Consider the following 19,080-nt stretch of genomic DNA (forward strand, 5'->3'; position numbering starts at 1 on the left):
CACGCCTTACCGCCTCCTGACACTTCCTAAAAGAATGCATTGCTGAAAGTGTATTTTTTTTCGTAAGGTACATTTATTAAGCTTTCTTAAGATATATACTTTGTTGGGGTTTTATTGAAACTGGCGCGCGTACGATTTTTTTCCCGAAGGGCACCCGCGAAGGTGGGAAGTAACCTTTAAAGTGCCTATGAAGTAAAAAATAATTGCTGCTGATTTGAAAGGCTTTTTAAAGTAAAGAAGAATGGCGTTTTCCGTTTTGGAATATCTTTTTTTGTTTTAGAGATATTGATGCTTTTGTATTATAAGTGATGACGTCATAGGTGGTTCTACTAAAGCAGTTCAACACTCAATCAAGAATATCTCTCGAAATATTAAAGCAGTGTTCTTTAAACTTGGCACCAGAAATGTACATCACAAAAGAAACAAAATGACATCCGTTGTGCCGTCGCCATGACAACAGTTATGCTGCTGGTCCTGTTTTAATTAAAACTAACATTACCAGATTTTGTCTTAAACAAGGATCATCCACTCCCAACAATCTAATGGGCAGAGTTAAGACAATATGAGAATGGTGCATGTTCCCAGCAAAACCCTCTGTCCCTTTTCGAAGGGTTGCAAATTGGCATATTTGGTTTTTCACAGAAAGAGACTGGAGCCAAAAGTGTTGCCATGGCAACAACACAGAAGGTGTCATTCTGTTTCTTTTGTGATGCACATTTGTGGTGCCAAGTTTGAAGAACACTGCTCCAATATTTCTAGAGATATTCTTGATTCAGTGTTTTACTGTTCAAGTGGAACCACCTATGACATCATCACTTTCCTCATTTGCAGAATACAAAACCGTAAATATCTCTAGAACAAAAAAAGATATTCTAAAAAGGGAAACACCATTCTTCTTTACTTTGATAAGCCTTTCAAAGAAGCAGCAATTATTTTTTACTTCAAAGGAACTTTAAGCAAAAGTCGCGGATTGTAGTTGTTTTGTTTTTCGCTATATCGTTTTTAAGCTATTGATACTGTTATATTTATGATACTGCTATATTTATGGAAAATGGAACAGTTCGTTCTGCTCGGAATTTTTAGAATAATGGTAATGTGGCAGAAACTTTAAGAGAACGAAATCTTATTATCTGCACTTATGAGCTGTTGTTTCCTTTGATTTTACACTTCTTCCGAAAATATATTCCACCGTTCCCTTGGGTGTCCCTGATGTTTTGCTACGAAATTTACGTCTTGAAGTGTCAAGGGTGGAATTCTGTGAGCGACTTTCGTGCTTCATTTCTATGATTTCCAATCAGGTTATTCTTAGTTTAATAGCGCGCGCGAATATACGTATGTATATTTTATTTGTGTGAGTTCGGCTTGAACGCGTCCCAAGCAAGGAGACAAACAAGGTTTTATACGTAGCTTAACATTCCGTTGTTTCTATATTCACAAAGCTTGCTCTAAGAAAAAGGTAACTTGGATTTCCAGGGTTACAAACGATGTAATTTTTTGGCGTTTGTATTTTCGTGCAATTTTGACGCAAATCCCGAAAGAACTGTATCGCGATGCAAAGCAGCGAAATTTTATCGCGTGTGCCATAGTTTCTTGAGCGGCGCGTGACGCCAGAATAACAGTTCATTTTTTTAGGCTTGCCATAAGTCGACTCTTTCTTGAAGCGGAACAAGTGCAACTGCGAGAAGTCTTCTCGTTCCGCCAACACGCACGAGTTGAAATTTAATTTATTTAACATTGGCGCGAAAATATCGTTGCCCACCAATGACCAGATATGATGACCTTGCCTCGAAAAAACACTCTCTCAGGCCACTCCTTCCTAAATACGAAATAACTGAAGCATGTTTGATTAACATGATACCGGGTTAACGTTCATACTAGTACGAACGAAGGGCGCTAAAAAATGCCCAAATTTTGAATTAGGGTAGCTGCTGTGGTCTTGCAAATGTTTATGAATGTTTAGCCTTCGAAAAGGTTCCCGGCGAGGACAGAAAAAAATTTGGCGAGCGCGAAACAGAATAATTCGGAGAGTGAAGCGATCGGGGCGGGACAGGGTAGCCTGTAGACTTATATTTTTGATGTGCCTATCCGCCGTTTGTGATAAGCCTGCAACAAATCAATCAATGAGGTAATTAGACCTGTCAAGAAGCTACATTTTCTGTACTGGCAGACAGATCTAATCGACCTAATCATTCAGCCAGGCCCGGCGGAAGTAACATGTTCACGGAATATTTCAAATTTTGTCCCTCCAGAGCCAATATTTAGAGAGCTTAAAACATATTTTGCAATACCGAAATGAGCCTAAAGAAATTATTAGCAAATGATAGAGGTGTCATGTAGATAACAGCGGAAAGTCCGGAAACCACGCCCTTGACCACTTGAGAAAAGTTTTCATCTTTGCCGGCTAAAAAACCACAAAAATTTGAAACCGCAACGGGAAAGGAAAACTTTTAGACAGAAACGGAGGGTCGCACTAGTGGGAGATAATTGACAGTACCAAATTTCAAATTTGTTTGCTTGGCGATGTCATCCCAAGCTTTGCGGGCTTGACTGCTGTTGATGCGATCGAAATTCTCGGCTCACAGGTTGAATAGCATTTTTTCTTCGTCATCTGACCATCTTTCATAAGATCGTTTTCCAGTATCTACGGGTTCAGGATCAGGAGACGATTGGGAAGACGAAAATGACGACGTTTGTGAAGCGCTTGCCTACATGGACCTGGTCGGTAGAGCGCTTTCCTGCGCAATGCTCGCATGTGAAGTGCTCGGTTGCGTTCCCCTTCCAGTCATATGATTGTAGACGGAAGCATACTGCGGGTACTCCGTGCTATCGCCGTAAAAACCTTGAAAACCTCGCTTTTCATGTTACGCTGACAATCGTTGACAGTTACCGCTGTGATTCCCATTGTTTGGCCCGACTTTTCGAAAATCTGCCTGCCCCACCCAAGCACTACGGCGTCTTTGATGTTTGCCGATTCGCAAAGTTTTTGCCAAAGCGAAAAACCTGCGGTCGCACTAGGCAAAGGCCCGCGATGACAGATTTCCACCGCAAATTAAACAAATTCTGGCAAAGATTTCCCAAGTGCGACCCATAACTATAGCACAGTCAGACGGCTCCACTCTACTTAAAATTCCTCCTCACAACAGAGCATTTTGTTTTTGTTAGACAGCACAATCAGTATCAAACTTGCTATTAATTGCCCTTAAAATAAAGACGTTTTGATCGTAATATCAGTCTCAATGCGTTTACGTAATTTCAATGTGATGTTCTGTAAAAAAGGCTTTAACAGAAAAAGAGACTCTAGCTTTCCATATTTTGCGACTCCGTTTGAACTGGCCTCTTAGGGGCATTCTTTGTTTCTGTAGGGAATCGTGAATTGATGCCGCCTCGAACAATCGTGGTGTTGAAGGAAACATGAGAGGCACACCATTGGCTACCGAGCTCCAGTTCACAGCACGAGGAAAAGGGTTTGCAAAAATTAATGAGCTAGTTACTTCTAACCATATCTTTGTTAACTAATAGAGAAAAAAACGTTAGTGAACTGAAAAACGTTTGTGAACTATTTAGTGGTTGTTTAATGCTTAAAGACCACATGCTAAATGGTATACAGGAAGTGAGTTAACCGCTTTCTCACTAACCGAAAGTGTCCCGTGACAGAGTCTCCCAACAAAAATGAAGTTACCTCTTTAACGGCTCATCGTAAGCTAATTTTAAGTGATCTCGTTGGAGGCTTCAACACATGGAAGGTTGTGCCGCGAAAGTATTTGTTATCTCTGAAGGGAGGTTTGGAAACACCAAAAGATTATTTTACTTGTAGACGACTGCTGGTAATTTTCCCAAATTATCCCAGAATCCTGATGTCTTTTCGAGAAATTCGGAGGCATTTCCACTTAGTCCCAACACGGTTATGAACAAGTGTTTGATCTCAAAAGACTTTCCTAAACTGGCGAAAACACGTCAGCTTATTAGGACAAAAGTGTTGTCTGTCAAAATGCAATAAAGTAAGCTTAATGGAGATAAATTTGGCTTGAAACATGTAAACCTAACTTAATATTTAGAGAAGTGTTTGTGATTTCGCAAGGGAGTCCAAACTTCTTCTGAACATCTTAACTTAATTTAAAGAAGTGATGGTGATCTCGCTAGGGATTCCAAAACTTCGTAACATCTTAACTTAATTTAGAAAGGTGTTTGTGATCTCGCAAGGGATTCCAAAACTTCTTCTGAACACCTTACCTTAGTGTTTGTGATCTCGCTAGGGATTGCAAACTTTCGTAACATCTTTACATACTTTAGAAAAGTGTTTGTGATCTCGCAAGGGATTCCAAAACTTCTTCTGAACATCTTAACTTACTTTAGAGAAGTGTTTGTGATCTCACAAGGGGTTCCAAAACTTCGTAACATCTTAATCTACTCTAGAAAAGTGCTTGTGATCTTGCAATGGATTCCAAAACGTCTTCTGAACATCGTAACTTACTTTAGAGAAGTGTTTGTGATCTCGCACGGGATTCCAAAACTTCGTAACATCTTTACTTACTTCAGAAAAGTGTTTGTGATCTCGCAAGGGATTCCAAAGACTTCTTCTGAACATCGTAACTTACTTTAGAGAAGTGTTTGTGATCTCGCAAGGGATTCCAAAACTTCCTAACATCTTTACTTACTTTAGAAAAGTGTTTGTGATCTCGCAAGGGATTCCAAAACTTCTTTTGAACATCTTAACTTATATTAGAGAAGTGTTTGTGATCTCGCAAGGGATTCCAAAACTCCTACAGTTTATTTAACTAGATGAATGCTGTAACAAGGTTTCCGAAATTCGCTACCTATACTAAGAGAAATACTTCAAAACTCTCTTTGGTTCTCCTGAGGGTTCCTTGAACATCGTAGTTTGTTATTCAACTGTATGAGTGTTTTTAATTTATGAAAGTTTCCTAATCATTGAAGGGTTTACAAAGATTTTACTTAGAAGAAGCGCAGTTACATATAGGTTATTTTAAACAATTATACCCATTTACGTGAAGTGTTATTATTTACGACTGTTCTTCGCGATTGTATTTTATTGTGTTCACATGATGTAAGTTTCTCCGCAGGTTCTAGAGTGAAACGTGGAGTACTTTGTTGGTGTTTTGCTGAACAAATTGCGTTTCAGGTATGATATAGGCTAGCTTTCCTGCAATTTGAAAAGGGAAAAAAAGGGACTTGCGTCCATATAGAGGTGTTTTTTTAACAGTTAGACAGGAGTTTTTTTATGGAGGGAAGAGTGTTTTTTTTAGTTTTATTAGGCAATTTCAAAGATAAAGGTACAAGACTGTCAATTTTTCCTTTTGAAGGTCAAAAAAGTCAATACCATTTTTCAAGATAAAGATCAACGCGCGCATGCTAATTGTTGTTCCTTTCCTTTTTACACAGGTTGAAAGAGAGAGTTGACTGTGAGACCATTTTGCGTCAACACTGTAATTCAGGTAGGTAATTCACCTCATATAATAACGTTAAGGACTGCAAAAAGATTCTAAGGAAAGCTTTTTTTAACAGCTCAGTTTCACGAAAATAAATAGACATATGGTCAGCTTCATATTACTAATTTCTGGTAGAAATGCTAGCGTCGGACGTGGTGATGGTTGTTGAGCATCTGACATGAGCAGTTAGAAGAAGTGTTATGCAAATGGCAACTGGAATTATGCAGTTTACAAGCGTCGAGGTCAAGATAGTGCCTTCCTGGCAAACGTTTTGTTTAGTAAAGCATATTAAATAATTAGTAGCGTTTAAAACAGATATAATTAATCAGTAGCAAGATTCAGTTTTCTGTCAGAAACTCGAAAGCCTCCAGTAGAAAAGATCCAATGCAAAACTGGCAGCCTAAATGTATGTCGCCCAGAAGAAACACTTCCCTAAAGGAATTAAAACTATTTACCTTGAAGATTAGGACAAAATAAATCACTGTGTTGAGTTTTCAGGCTATCTTCTTCTCTAATTGGAGATCACAATTACATATACCTTATCAAAAAAGTGAAAACGAGGCTATGTAGGTCAGAGTCGTTTTATTCCTTTATAATCCGTTAAATAAGTCTCTACTTTGTAACCTTTAAACCAAAAAACGCCAAAGCGTTTTAGTATTTTGTTTCATTTGCTTTTTTAGTGTGATCACGTTATAAGAAACGTGACCAGACAACAGAAGGCATTGGTAGCCATTTTTGCATATGGTCAGTTAGAAAAATAGATCGTTAGATGATGTTGTAGAGGGACCCTGTTTGGGCAAGAATGCACTTTTTTTAGTGCATCTGCTAACGAGGATTAGGATGTTTTGGATAATAGATTCTGGGTACGATTTCTCACAAGTGCCGCTAACACTTGACTCGGAGCTGCAGTTGGGATTATAAGAAGATATATGGTCTTTCATATATTCACTTGTAGTTGGGACTATGGTTGAAGGGGCAGGTGGACCAGAGCAGTTTTGTTTTCTCACAATTCTTTCAAAATTTGCAAATGAATGAACTATTAATATTGCTCTGGCCCGAGAATGAAAACTACTTCAAAATGTCTGCTAGTTTTTCGCAATGTTGAGTTTTTCTATTTGTAGCTAGCAAGGGGCAATTAATACAGTCTGGATTATAGATTCTGAGGAACAGGTACGATTTCTCATAAGTGCCACCAATACTTAAAGATATACTCGGGGCTGTCAAAAACTTATGCCGTTAAGCTTGAAGGGGGCAGGTACACCAGAGCAGTTTAAAAACTGGAATGTGCGAGCTCGAGGTTCATTTCCAGCCCTTGTTCCTCCCATTATGGACTGAGAGGAAAAATTCAATTACAATTTACAAATTAGTAGAGCTAACTCTAAGTATTGAACAGATCCGAGCATAAAATCCACTATAGTACATTTCAAATTATCTACCAGTTTCAAAAGGTAACTAAGGCAGTCTGAACCTGGGTCCGTTGCGGTATTGGTTTCCTAAAAACGCTGACAGCCCTAAACAGCAGTGGCAGTTAAGCAATTAATTTATCGTAAGTTTTACTTTTCTAGGTATTGCTCATTTTATGGCAAAATAAATGGTTTCTATAGATTTTTTTACAACAAACATCTAATTCTATTGGATTTTACTTTTTTTATGCATGCTACATCTCCATTGAAGCCTGTATACATTTGGAAGAAAAAATGCAATCTACTTTGCATTTTTCATTAACAGCTGAATGGAGCAATGAGTTCTTGTAGTCTTAGTGGCCTTGGACACAGTTCAGTTATGATACATTCAGCGACAATTGTTTCGCGGAGGGCTATAAATTACTGCTAGATGAATTATTGCATGGATGGAGAACTGTCCTAATCTTACTGCCATTCAATGATAATTGTAGTGTTTCCTTTTTGAGGTAAGTAAAATTTTTGTTTTTTCATGTTCACTAGTTAATTTAGTTATAAATTAACTAGTTATAATTAATTGATTAATTATAACTGAGTCAAATTAATTAATTGATTAATTAATTAGATTCAACGGAATTTTAATTTAATTAACTCAATTGATTAAATTAAAATTGAATTAAAAAAGGTATTTATACTCTTCCTGGTTGGCGCAAAAAGTAATGTAAAAATTGCTGGGAAAACCAGCGTTTCTTAAGTTGTGCTGGCTGGGAAAAAGCATCCCCCAAACGGTTCCTGGCTGGCGACTTCATTTAGCTATCTTCTACTAGCTGGCGGTGCGGAGCGGATATTATTTTCCCACGGTTGTTAATTATTAACTATTTATCTCTTATTGGATGTCAATTAATACTTTCGAGCAACAACAAGTCAATTTAAAAATTTTTCCCGTTGAGCACTCCTGAAATTTGTTCAAATTTCCAGTGCTACACACTAAGTGTTTTACAGAGTGATGGAGCGTTGTAGGCTTGTGGGTCTACTCAGGTGACAGCGTCTTCTGTAATAGTTGCTTCATGGTTAGATTTTAGTTTAAAACTTTAGACGAGTGACGTTAATGGCTGATAAAATGTGATTTAACTATAACACCGAAATATCAATGTTTAACAAAGGAGGATATGTAGCGTATGTTGCACTGATCATAATTTTACTGAGAATTGCAAAGAAATGCAAGCCAAGTCGTGTTTTGATGATTGAGTGGTGATATTCATAACATCGTGGTTAGCAACACAATTTAGTCGAAAGTATGAAAAAAAAAAAAAAAAAAAAAAAAAACAAGTCGTAAGCCATTATGATTATAAGATGGCTTTAATAAAGACATCGGTATTCACGTACGCCAATTCCCCATCCACACCTTCCCACCATCCATGGCATTCCTTATTTTTTAGTCGGGATCATTTGCGGTCCCTATCGGGGATCATTTGCGGTCCGGGATCATTTGCGGTCCTGGGATCATTTGCGGACCCGTACAAAACGCTAGACCCGTGGAAAAAGAAGTTCAGTTACAAACAAAGAGGAAAAAATACTTCCACGGGTCTCGATTTAAACATCCGGTTCTTCTACATCACCGACAAAATAAAAATAGCCAACTAATTTAACACCTCAAGTTTAAGGTGGTTCGACTTGAGCACCGCCATTATCAATCCAACAGAAAATCAAACTTTACTGGTGTGCTAGAGGAAGATAAAAGTTTCAAATGGGTACATTTCACCAGGATCTGAGTTTTCATAGCAACGAAATGACGCCATACCCCATTTTACATAAGACCGAATAACTTGCCATCAGGGATAATTTTGGAAGTACGACGACGGGATCTTGGACTTGACATAGTTTTCTTAACGATGGCGAGATTTTAAAAAAATCTGTTAGAGCGTTTTCGATAAAATTGCGAGTGAAGTTTCAAGGTGTCAAAATACAACAAAAACAAGTTGTTTTAAATGTTATTGCAAACCATATGTCCTCAAGACTTGACTAAATGGTTTTCTGGTCTTAAATGAATCTTATAACATCTAATTACTCGCAAACTCTAGTATGCTTCCGGAAAATCGACGGGACACGATCCCGCGTTTTATGAATTCATGATATACAAAAATGTACAATAGCATGGTGATTCGAGACAAAAGAAAATTATAATGAAGGCAACAAACAACGTGAGTGAAAATCAGCCCAATTTTTTCTTGGGTTGACTCCGAAAATTAGCAGCTTAAAAATGTTTCAATTAATTTGAAACTCTGGGATTACGTTGAATACGGATTAATCTTATTGATTAATAATCTTATTGAAATTGTCCGGTGTTTTTTTTTTTTTAATTCCCGCTTAATTTAATAATTTTAGGGGCAATTTTTGATGGAAAGCAAAGTAGCACCCCCAAAGTCAAACATTTATGTGACGGGCTATTGTTTAGGACTACTTTACAGGCCCGCAAATGATCCCCGTACCGCAAATGATCCCCGTAATGCATAACCTCTTACTAGAACCTAACTGACAAAAAAATAAATTCAAATATCTACCCATGTAGGCAATTGGCTCAGTTCGCCTGTTTCTTGCAATGGAATTGAACACGCTTTTGAAGTGCAATAACACACTTGCAAAAATTACGCAGTAATTCTTCAAGAGTGTACATTCTTCATGCAATACGTCTACAAGTAAAGTTGTAAAAGAAATGGACATTAAAGAAAATGCTAGAAATACGAAGATTAGAAACATTCCAAGCTGATTTCAATCGTAGCAACTTTTTGTTGAATTAGCAAACATTCTTGGGTCTATATATTTTATGCTTATTGTATTTACATTGTTGTTTTGTTCATATTTAAGGACATTTTTCTGATCAGGGTTTTAATTAATTGATGCCGTTTGTAACCTGCAGATTCGCATCTTCGATGCACAGCACTGAGACTTTTGAGATTCATTTCGAAGCTTAGAACCGGCGCTACACATTTAGTGGGTGAGTGTCAATCTTCAACAACCCTTAAGCGTACAATTGCAGAGAGGTAAATCCTATAAACCTCCGGCGAAGATTTTTTCCAATTTGAAAGGGCGCTTTTCTCTCTGATGATGAAACTTTCAGTAGCTCTTCATTCACTCCTTCCAGAAATTTTGATTTACCAAGTGTTTCTCTGTCACTCCCTACTCCCCTTAGGAGATTTTTGCCGGTCACGTGACGTGACCATTAGACTTTAGTCGCCATGTGTTCAAGTTAGCGAGTGTTTTGAATCGCAGGAGTTTGGCAGAAAGTTGTTATTGTGCCGTTCGTTTAGCTCGAAGCAAACATTTCGGTAAGTTAATGAAATGGAAACTTGTCCAATATGCAGACGACCTCACTGCCTTTTTATCCGATTTAACATCCGCACAAAATCTCTTTAAATTACTTGATCGTTTTGGAAAACTATCAGGTTTAAAGGTTAATTATACTAAAACAGAGGCAATGTGGATTGGTTTGTGTCATGACAGCCCCAAGAGACCTTTATCTTTAAAATGGTGCAAAAGCGTAAAAGCTCTTGGGGTACGCTACAGTTATAACAAAGAAGTGTCTTTTCAGAAAAATTTTTACGACAAGATTGCCGAAATTAAAAAACAAATACATCAGTGGAGCTGGAGAGGTCTCTCTTTATTTGGTGAAGTATCAATCATTAAAAGTCTTCTTCTCCCTAAATTGGTATATATATTTTCTATCCTCTCACCTCCCTCAATATTTATATCACTGATTCAAACGATAATATATAAATTCTTGTGGAAAGGGCCTGATAAAATAACCAGAAGAGCTACAATTAATTGTTCTGACTATGGTGGGTTAAATCTCACTGATTTAGAGACTTCAATTAAGTCTCTTAGATTAGCATGGATTTCGAAAATTTTTAATCCTGAACTGTCTCCATGGAAAAGCTATCTTAGACATTTGCTCAAACCTTATGGAGGTTTTTCTTTTTTCACTGCAACTATAATATTAATGACTATCATATTAATTCGATTTTTTATTTAGAAATGCTGCGGTGGTGGTCTGAATTTCGCTCAAATTTTTCAACGGATTCTAAAGCTTTTGACTCTATAATTTGGAATAATTGTAATATAAAGATAGACGGCAAACCGATCTGTTATCATAACTATATGAATGCTGGGGTAATTTTTATCAGCGACTTAATGTATTCTCGGAACAATGTTGAATCTTTAACATAGCAAAGGACAAGGGACTAATAGGCTCAAATTACTTGACGTGGTCTGCTGTTCCTTGCTCTGTGCCAAAGCATTTAAGGAATCTCATCGTCGATAGAAACGTTTTAAATACACTTGAGTTAAAATGTGGTAACAAAGATTTTGATCCTCTCTCGAGCAAGAATAGAAACGTTTATGCTTTTCTCATTCAAGAAAAAGTCAAACATTCAAGAGGGTTCTCTAAGCTAATGTCAGATTTTAACCTAAGTGAGGAAGAGACTCGAAAAGCGTTTGTACTGGCAAAATCAGTTGCTCTTGAAACGTTTGACAATGTTTTCAGTTCAAAATTTTAAACGACATTTTGTTTTTGAATACCCGATTAGCAAAAATCGGAAGGATTCAAAGTGATCTTTGTACGTTTTGTCAAACCTCTCGAGAAACATTAGAACATTTCTTTTATCGATGCTCCTTCTCAACAGAATTTTGGACTAAATTTGAAAACTCTTGGTTGACAGTAACCAGGGAGCAAATAAAACTGGAATATATTAACATTATATTAGGAATATTAGATCAGAGATCTAACCTGCTCAACTACTTTATCATTTTAGGTAAAATTTATTTATGGAATTGTCGCAAAAATAAACAAATCCCTCTCTTTTTGCCTTTCGAAGATGTGGTCAAGAGAAAATATGAAATTGAAAAGCTGATAGCCTCTCAAAGCATCTTAAGCTTAAAACATTTTCAGGCAAAATGGAACCTAGTTTTGAATAACAATCCAATTTTTTTTGTAAAGGAGTAAGTACTGCTTGTAAATTATGTAAATTTATATGTACATTCATGATAATTCAAATAGCTGTATTGTAATTTCATATAAAGTATCTTGTTAACACGAAAAGTAATTGTGTAATTAGAGTGCAATGTAGAGTAAGATTCGTATTATCAGTTGTGTAGGCAGAGCATCTGCAGTAGTTGTTGTGTGTAATCGTAGTGTTAGTAGTAATCGTAGTGTAAGTAATGGTCGTATTGTAAGTAAGGTCAGTAGTGGCGTAAGTGATATTAGTATTGTAAGTAATGTAAGTATTGTAGATAATGTTAGTATTGTAAGAAGTCTTAGTAGTGTAAGTAATGTTAGTATTGTATGCAATAGTAAAAATAATAATAATAATAAAAAATTAACATTTCGCCTTTGCTATTCAAAGAAACATTTGGAACTTAATACCCTTTGCAATTTTCAAGAAAATCTCACTCTCACGTATACATTCATACACGTATGCCTTTGATGGAAGCGAAGAGTTTTAATCAAGTTGTTGTAACTTCGTTCATCGACCCAGGCCGTGCGGTAGATGTGTGCCTTTTGAGCTTGAGCCCGTTGTGAACTGTGAGTTTTTGACGTTTGTTTTGAGAAGAAATAAAGACAGGTACTACGGTACTGACATTCTCCTTATCGTTTGACTTTGTCATAGTAGTTGCGTTATCAAATGAAGCTTAAGCCAAATGTCTTCTTTTTAAAAACATTGACGTTTCCATTTTTACATCCATTGTTATTTTGAATTAAAATTCCATCAATTTACTACTTTTTTGTCGTTTTCTATATCATTTATCATTCCAGTACGACGTCTTAACGAGAAACAAGATAACATCTCTTCTAGTTCAGCAGGCTGGGGGCTTTTCACTACATGCAAAATAATTTTGATGGGGCCAACCATTTCCCCTGTGGGACGATGGGGATAAGATTTTGTTTGTATGTCCGAGAAGTAAATTAAAGTTTTGCTCGTGTATCGGTAATTGGCAGGTTTATCCAGTTCTCCTGCGTTATTTCATTTGCTTGAAAATTATTGTGCCAACTCAGTCTGTATGCAACAGCACAATTTATTGGTATTCCCATATATATGGATGGTATTACCTTAAATAACATATAAAATAAACAAAAGAAAAAAAATTAAAGGTAACACTGAATGCCACTAATCACATTAAATTAAATAGAATTACAAGTTTCTCTTATATGCAATGCTTCATACACAAAATAACCTAGTTTCTTACAAATAAACGAATCAATATTATTAAATGCGGGAGATCATGGTGGCTTTCAGATATTGCAATGATGTGAAGTATATATGAAATAATTCATGTTTGAACTGCGGTTGTAAATGAAAGTGAAGAATGATCATCGCAGTAAATTTTCCAATTTAAGCAATTGGAAAGAAGAAGCCTGAAAAAAATCAGGGCTTCAACGGGATTCGAACCCGTGACCTCCGCGATACCGGTGCGATGCTCTACCAACTGAGCTATGAAGCCACACATTGGGAGCGAGGTCAAGTAATTGAGTTCATATCTTCCCGTGAGGAGTGACATGATGTGAAGTATATATGACATAATGATCACCTGGGACTGCACATACCGGTGTTTAGGACAAAGACCTACGGGGGACGCGCTTTTTCATCTTGTGCGCCAGCACTGTGGAATAGCCTCCCACTTGATGTGAGAAGTGCCCCATCAGTGGATACGTTTAAAACTAAGCTTAAAACGTTTTTGTTTAATAATGATCTTTAGTATTTCTACAATGAATTTTAGTATCTTATGATGAATTTTAGTATTTAATGAATTTTAGTATTTTATCATCCATTGTAAATATACTTTCCTTATATTGGTTTCGTTATCGTTTTTCTCATTTTTATTCTGTAAGAGCATTGAGATTTTTTAATGTAATGCGCTAGAAATAAATTATTATTATTATTATTATTATTATTATTATTAATTCATATTTGAACTGCGGTTGTAAATGAAAGTGAAGAATGATCATCGCAGTAAATTTTCCAATTTAAGCAATTGGAAAGAAGAAGCCTGAAAAAAATTTACTGCGATGACCATTCTTCACTTTCATTTACAACCGCAGTTCAAATATGAATTATTTCATATATACTTCATATCATGTCACTCCTCACGGGAAGATATGAACTCAATTACTTGACCTCGTTCCCAATGTGTGGCTTCATAGCTCAGTTGGTAGAGCATCGCACCGGTATCGCGGAGGTCACGGGTTCGAATCCCGTTGAAGCCCTGATTATTTTAGGCTTCTTCTTTCCAATTGCTTAAATTGGAAAATTTACTGCGATGATCATTCTTCACTTTCAGACATTGCAATATTAAGATTTCAATTTTGCCATCTTTCTCGTCGGATCTGCATCATCTAGAGTAATTTGATATATCTTCGATCAGTGAGGTTGGTCTCTGGTTATTTCAGTGCTCCATGTTCATACAATCTGTTCGTGGTAACTGGGGTATCCCGTAAGTCTTTCGGGTAGTCTCTCGGTATGAGGCTCCCGAGTTTCCTTGGAATAATCTTGAGCTCATTTGGGGTGTCTTGGGTATTTGGTTGCCTAGTTCCTGAATGGCTTTCTCCCAGGCCTTCGCGGTCAATTGATTTCGGTGACGTATCCCAGACAAACGGCCCGGAGTAGTTTTCGCCCCGGATCACGTGACCCGAAGCGATTGACCGCGGCGAAAAATTGAGCGCTAAGGCAAGGTGGATTAGGGAGAGTAAAAAACGTAGACTAAGGGAGTGGAGGAGGGGCTAAATTAGTAACTATGTGCCTGACAATTTCTTCTAACAGCAAATCTGATGTGTTTCAAGTATTACGTCCTAGTGATAATCGGTAGCATTGTTTTAGTTGTTGTTCTCCTCAAGTTTACTTCCCGAGAAAGAAATTCTCTTCTGGGCCTCGCAAAACAAGCTTTTTTGCCATACATCGTCCGGAATCAGCAGTATGTACGTGTAAGAACCGCTCAGGTGTCTTTGGACGAATTTGTCGATGCAGAGGAAGAACTGGGCGCTAGTAGCGGAGGCAGAAATCTGGGAAACGTTGTCTACGAATCACCTAAGTGAATAGATACTATTGGATGGGTCAAATAAAACATAGTTTCTGATGACAACTAATGGTTCCGAGAATGACTCACCGTAAGAAAATAGAAAGGACTTTCTTAGCGTAGGCTCCTCTGCCTTACGCTCTTCACACTCGGGTTTTGAGGGTTGCGGACATGTTTCTCGCTCGGAGCTCGGCTTGTGTCTTAGTCTAATAAAGGAATAGATAGGGTAATTTAGGGCTTTGGCTCGGATAGGTAAACTTTAAAGTACACGCAGAGCTGTAGGGAAACGCAGAAACTTAACAACAGCCCTAACAAAATCTCTGATATCTTACAACGTCAAAAATCGCATATTAAAGTCACTGGCGATTGGTGACAACCCGAATTGTTTTTTTAAATGTATTTAGTTCAATCCCCGCTGCTCTTGAATAAACGTCCCACGAAAACGTCCAAAAATTTAATGAGCGCACCGGCGCTTTTTCAAGTAAATAGGGAAAAGTGATCTTATTCGGTCCGATATTTGGCTGTGGTTCCAACATTGTGTTGTTGTGACTGGTCCTGTAATACATGTGCCTATGATTTTTAAGTTTATGACGGGTTAATTTTTAACATTTCAAAATAAAAATGAGCGATAGAAATTTTACACAACGTTTCGATGTCGTCATGACATCATTATCAAGTGAAAAGAAAATAATGGTTCAACAGTGTTATATATGCGGTGAGAGGTGTGATTGTTCATTAACATATTTGTTTAAACAAATAGTTTCGCGCGGATGGAATCCGATTACGTGTTCAGGCTAGGTTTCTTAACCTTAGCCTCTAACCTACCATTCTCAGATAAACTAAACGTTTCGGGCTTAACCCTTCTTCGACTGAAGAGGGGCTCAGAGAAAAATTTGACACCTTTAAGAGCATTTTGAGCCTTATATCCAGCATTCTTTTTGACCTGTTCAAGCACGACCGATCCCAATGACTTTTAATGGTGTGAAAGTTCAGAAAAGTTTAGCATTGAAAGTATGTTACTGCCCGTCACTTTACATCTCATTAACTAAAACTTAAACCGAACCTATAGCTATATGCTACAACTTTAATTTTCAACTGCTGTTTCGGTTAACTGAATGGCAACATGGTTTACATGAAGACTTATACTACAAATGAATGTACCGATTGTTGTTCAATGCAAGACATGAACACATTCCTTTCCTTTATCGGCTACATACAAATGTCCATCTTTAGACACGGCAACAAACTGAGGGGACTCGAACCCAGTGATGGTTGTAACATATCTCCCTTCCAGTGTGAAAACTTGCAGTCGACCGGCATTACTGTCACATACAATTAAATTGTCGAACTTGTCAACAGCGAGCCCCAGTGGGGCCGTCAGCTTTTCATTAGTGTCCCCCTCAGCGCCAATATCGTAGAGGAAAGTTGCATCATCGTTGAAAACTGATACGCAGTGTTCTTCGCCATAAGAAACGAAAAACTTGCCTTGGTGATGAATTGCGAAAGAAGGGGAGCCATATTCGTATGGATCACCAAGGCTCTGAAGTAACGCTTCTCCATTGGGTGAGAGAACTTTAACAAGAGCATCATTGCTGTCACACACGATCACGCGGCCATCACGTGCCACTGATACCGAATGTGGGTCCTTTGTGTGCCTCATAAAATACCTCACGAAGTTTCCACCCTCAGTACACAGAGTAATTTTCGCACGATCAATGACGACGACGTCTCCAGAAATGGAAAATGCCACTGACTGAGGAAGTTTCAGTCTCTTGCCAGAGCATCTTTCTCCAAACCGACGAAGGTACTTCCCATTAGCATCATACATCTGTATTCCAAAACAACGATCTAGAACAGCAATATTTCCATTCACTTGACTAATTGCAACATCTCGTGGTAACACAAGTTTTCCGTCTCCGTGAAACAAGGAATGTAGTGATGAAAGCTTTCCCTCTTCTTGATCATGAATTTTAGTTCCTAGATTACACCCTCTTTGGTACTGATGTGGAGTTACTTGAACACTCCATGGACTATCAGTCAGCGGTTGTCCATTAACGTTAACCATGACGTCATGTTGGCCAGCGAGTTTGGGGGTAAACGTAACTTTGTATCTGCCATCGTTTTCATCTGCGAATTCCGTTTCTAATTCTTTACCCAGTGGGCTCTGAATTCTCACCTTCACCTGGTCGTTCTCATGATAACACTGTTTCCCTTTTGAATCTCTTGTGAGAACTAAAATCTTTGTTTCCCTTCTAACAACAGGCTCTGTTAAACCGTCTGCGCTTGCCTCGGTCTGTGATGGATCGGTGTTACTGACAATTAACTGCCCTGGACTACGATTTAAAACACTATGACATAGATCTTCGTCTACAGCGTAATTTACAAAAGGAAGAACAAGTGCTTCTGTTTCTTTCGAATTCAGAAGATCTTTGCAGCGACCAATAATCGATTTCTGTTCTTTCACAATTTCCATGTCAATGTTTCTTTTCAGAACACATCTACCGTGTTCCACTGGGCTTGTTAATTGTGTTGCGAACAACTCCAGTTTTCGTTGTTTTCTTGCGTGATGTTTTTGTTGATGTCTAGAAATGTCGTTGATCCTTGTCAACACTGCTTTCTCGTGCTGTTTCAAATTTTTAATTAGTTTCTTCACAATTGCTTTCACGTTCTTACGGGCTGCGTGAAGTTTTTCCTTTCTACTCTTGAAGAGATCTTCACTTTTTTGAATCTCATCTTTACTCGCTGAGATTTCGTCTTCTGCTTTCTTCAGAATCTTATCAAGTCGCTTCTTTCCTTCTCGAGCAGCCTGTTTAATGTCAACTACATCATGTTGCGAATGGCGGTCATCATGACAGATGGGGCAAATACATTCGTTGCATTCGTCGCAGTAATGAAGTAATTCTTCTCCTTCGTGGCCCTCCTTTTCGCACATAACTGGTCCTTCTAAAAGATGTTCCAGATGTCCTTTCTCAAGCAAAACATTTCTGTGATCCCTGGTAACCCTTAAGCGGCGGTGAGCTCTCTCGCAGGAAGAACAAAGGTAATCTTTGCAAACAAAACAGTACGAAATTACCATCTTCCCTTCGTTACAATTCGTGCACTTCTTCGCCGCTTGATGTCCTTTAAACACAGTCAAGATCTCCTTGAATCGATCCAAGTGAAACGAAGTGGGAAAATCACTGAATGTGTTTTCTTCCGGGATTGGAATCGATGTCTCACAAATGACACAGCTAATTTCGTCTTGATGTTGTCTTCTACCAATACGTGCCAAGTTATCGAGGCACATTAGACAGAATGAGTGCAAGCAAGGTAAAGTCTTGGGATCTCTAAGCGTTTCCGAGCAAACTGGACATTTTGCTGTTACCTCGAGATCTTCCCAACACAAACGCGAAGCCATGATGTGTTCTTGGCTTCTTTGTGTACAGACATCACGTGACGATCGCGTGTTTTTGTTTCGTTTCCTCAGAAACGAAACGGTATTGTTTTCAGTTCAGGGGTGAACTATGTACATAGTGATTTGTAATATCCAATCAGAGTAAAGTTCGTAATATTTAATGTAAATACGGCAGCAAAATTTCAGCCAAAACTCGGTGCATCGTAACAAAATGTGTCATTTGCGACATTTCAGTGAAACTCTCGTTTCTCGGTATTATCTTACACAAGATAACTGCGAACTGGACTTGATAGTGATAGTCAAAAAGAAATATATTTTCGAAGTAGAGACACCGCCACACCACGCGATTTGACCACCAATGCGATATCCTAAGCCGATGGAAACAGTTAGGACAGTTTTTGTTTTCCGTTTCAGAGTGATTTATTGACATAGTGAGTATGAATGTTATCAGGGTAAACGCTTCTAATTCACAGGGTAAACATGTTCAGCAAAAGTAACTTCTCGAAACTAAATTTTATTTCGTGACGCGGAAAGAAAAGGGAATTAAAATGTCACGCAGGTAGAAATAATTGGCGACTTAAATGTTTCTAAGTCTTACTGAAACGATTTATTCTAGAGAAACGAAGATATCTGTTTCCGTGCTTGATTTAAATGTGATTAAGATCACAACTACGGCGACATAATTTTGGTCAATCAGAACACTCGTCAGGAATAGCAATCCCGCCCCGGCTATCTTTAAAACGAGGAACGGGGAATCAGGGAATAGGAATGGGGA

At 37.9% G+C, this 19,080-nt stretch overlaps 1 protein-coding gene and 1 long non-coding RNA gene across 2 annotated transcripts in view; one reads left to right on the forward strand and one right to left on the reverse strand.

Annotated features, from left to right (window-relative positions):
* LOC149108063 (uncharacterized) overlaps nt 1-12,191 on the forward strand; it is a 13,800-nt gene extending 1,609 nt beyond the window's left edge. Inside the window, exons 3-7 of the long non-coding RNA XR_016209019.1 lie at nt 3,363-3,464; nt 5,082-5,140; nt 5,401-5,453; nt 6,569-9,842; nt 10,878-12,191. This is a non-coding gene — a long non-coding RNA (uncharacterized LOC149108063). The remainder of the gene's footprint in view (nt 1-3,362; nt 3,465-5,081; nt 5,141-5,400; nt 5,454-6,568; nt 9,843-10,877) is intronic.
* A 3,159-nt stretch (nt 12,192-15,350) lies between these two features.
* Nucleotides 15,351-18,474, reverse strand: LOC110063118 (E3 ubiquitin-protein ligase TRIM45-like). Its single transcript, XM_089295575.1, has one exon. It carries the CDS (start codon nt 18,306-18,308, stop codon nt 16,083-16,085), a length of 2,226 nt encoding a protein of 741 aa, XP_089151701.1. The 5' UTR covers nt 18,309-18,474; the 3' UTR covers nt 15,351-16,082.
* Between the last annotated feature and the right edge of the window lie 606 nt (nt 18,475-19,080).

This window comes from Orbicella faveolata, unplaced genomic scaffold (genome assembly GCF_042242905.1).
Source record: "Orbicella faveolata isolate gen_17 unplaced genomic scaffold, um_ofav_v1 contig_26, whole genome shotgun sequence".
NCBI lineage: Eukaryota > Metazoa > Cnidaria > Anthozoa > Scleractinia > Merulinidae > Orbicella > Orbicella faveolata.

Excerpts from the sequence above, each read along its gene's own strand:
- LOC110063118 (XM_089295575.1), bottom strand. The coding sequence starts at position 18,308 with ATGGCTTCGCGTTTGTGTTGGGAAGATCTCGAGGTAACAGCAAAATGT.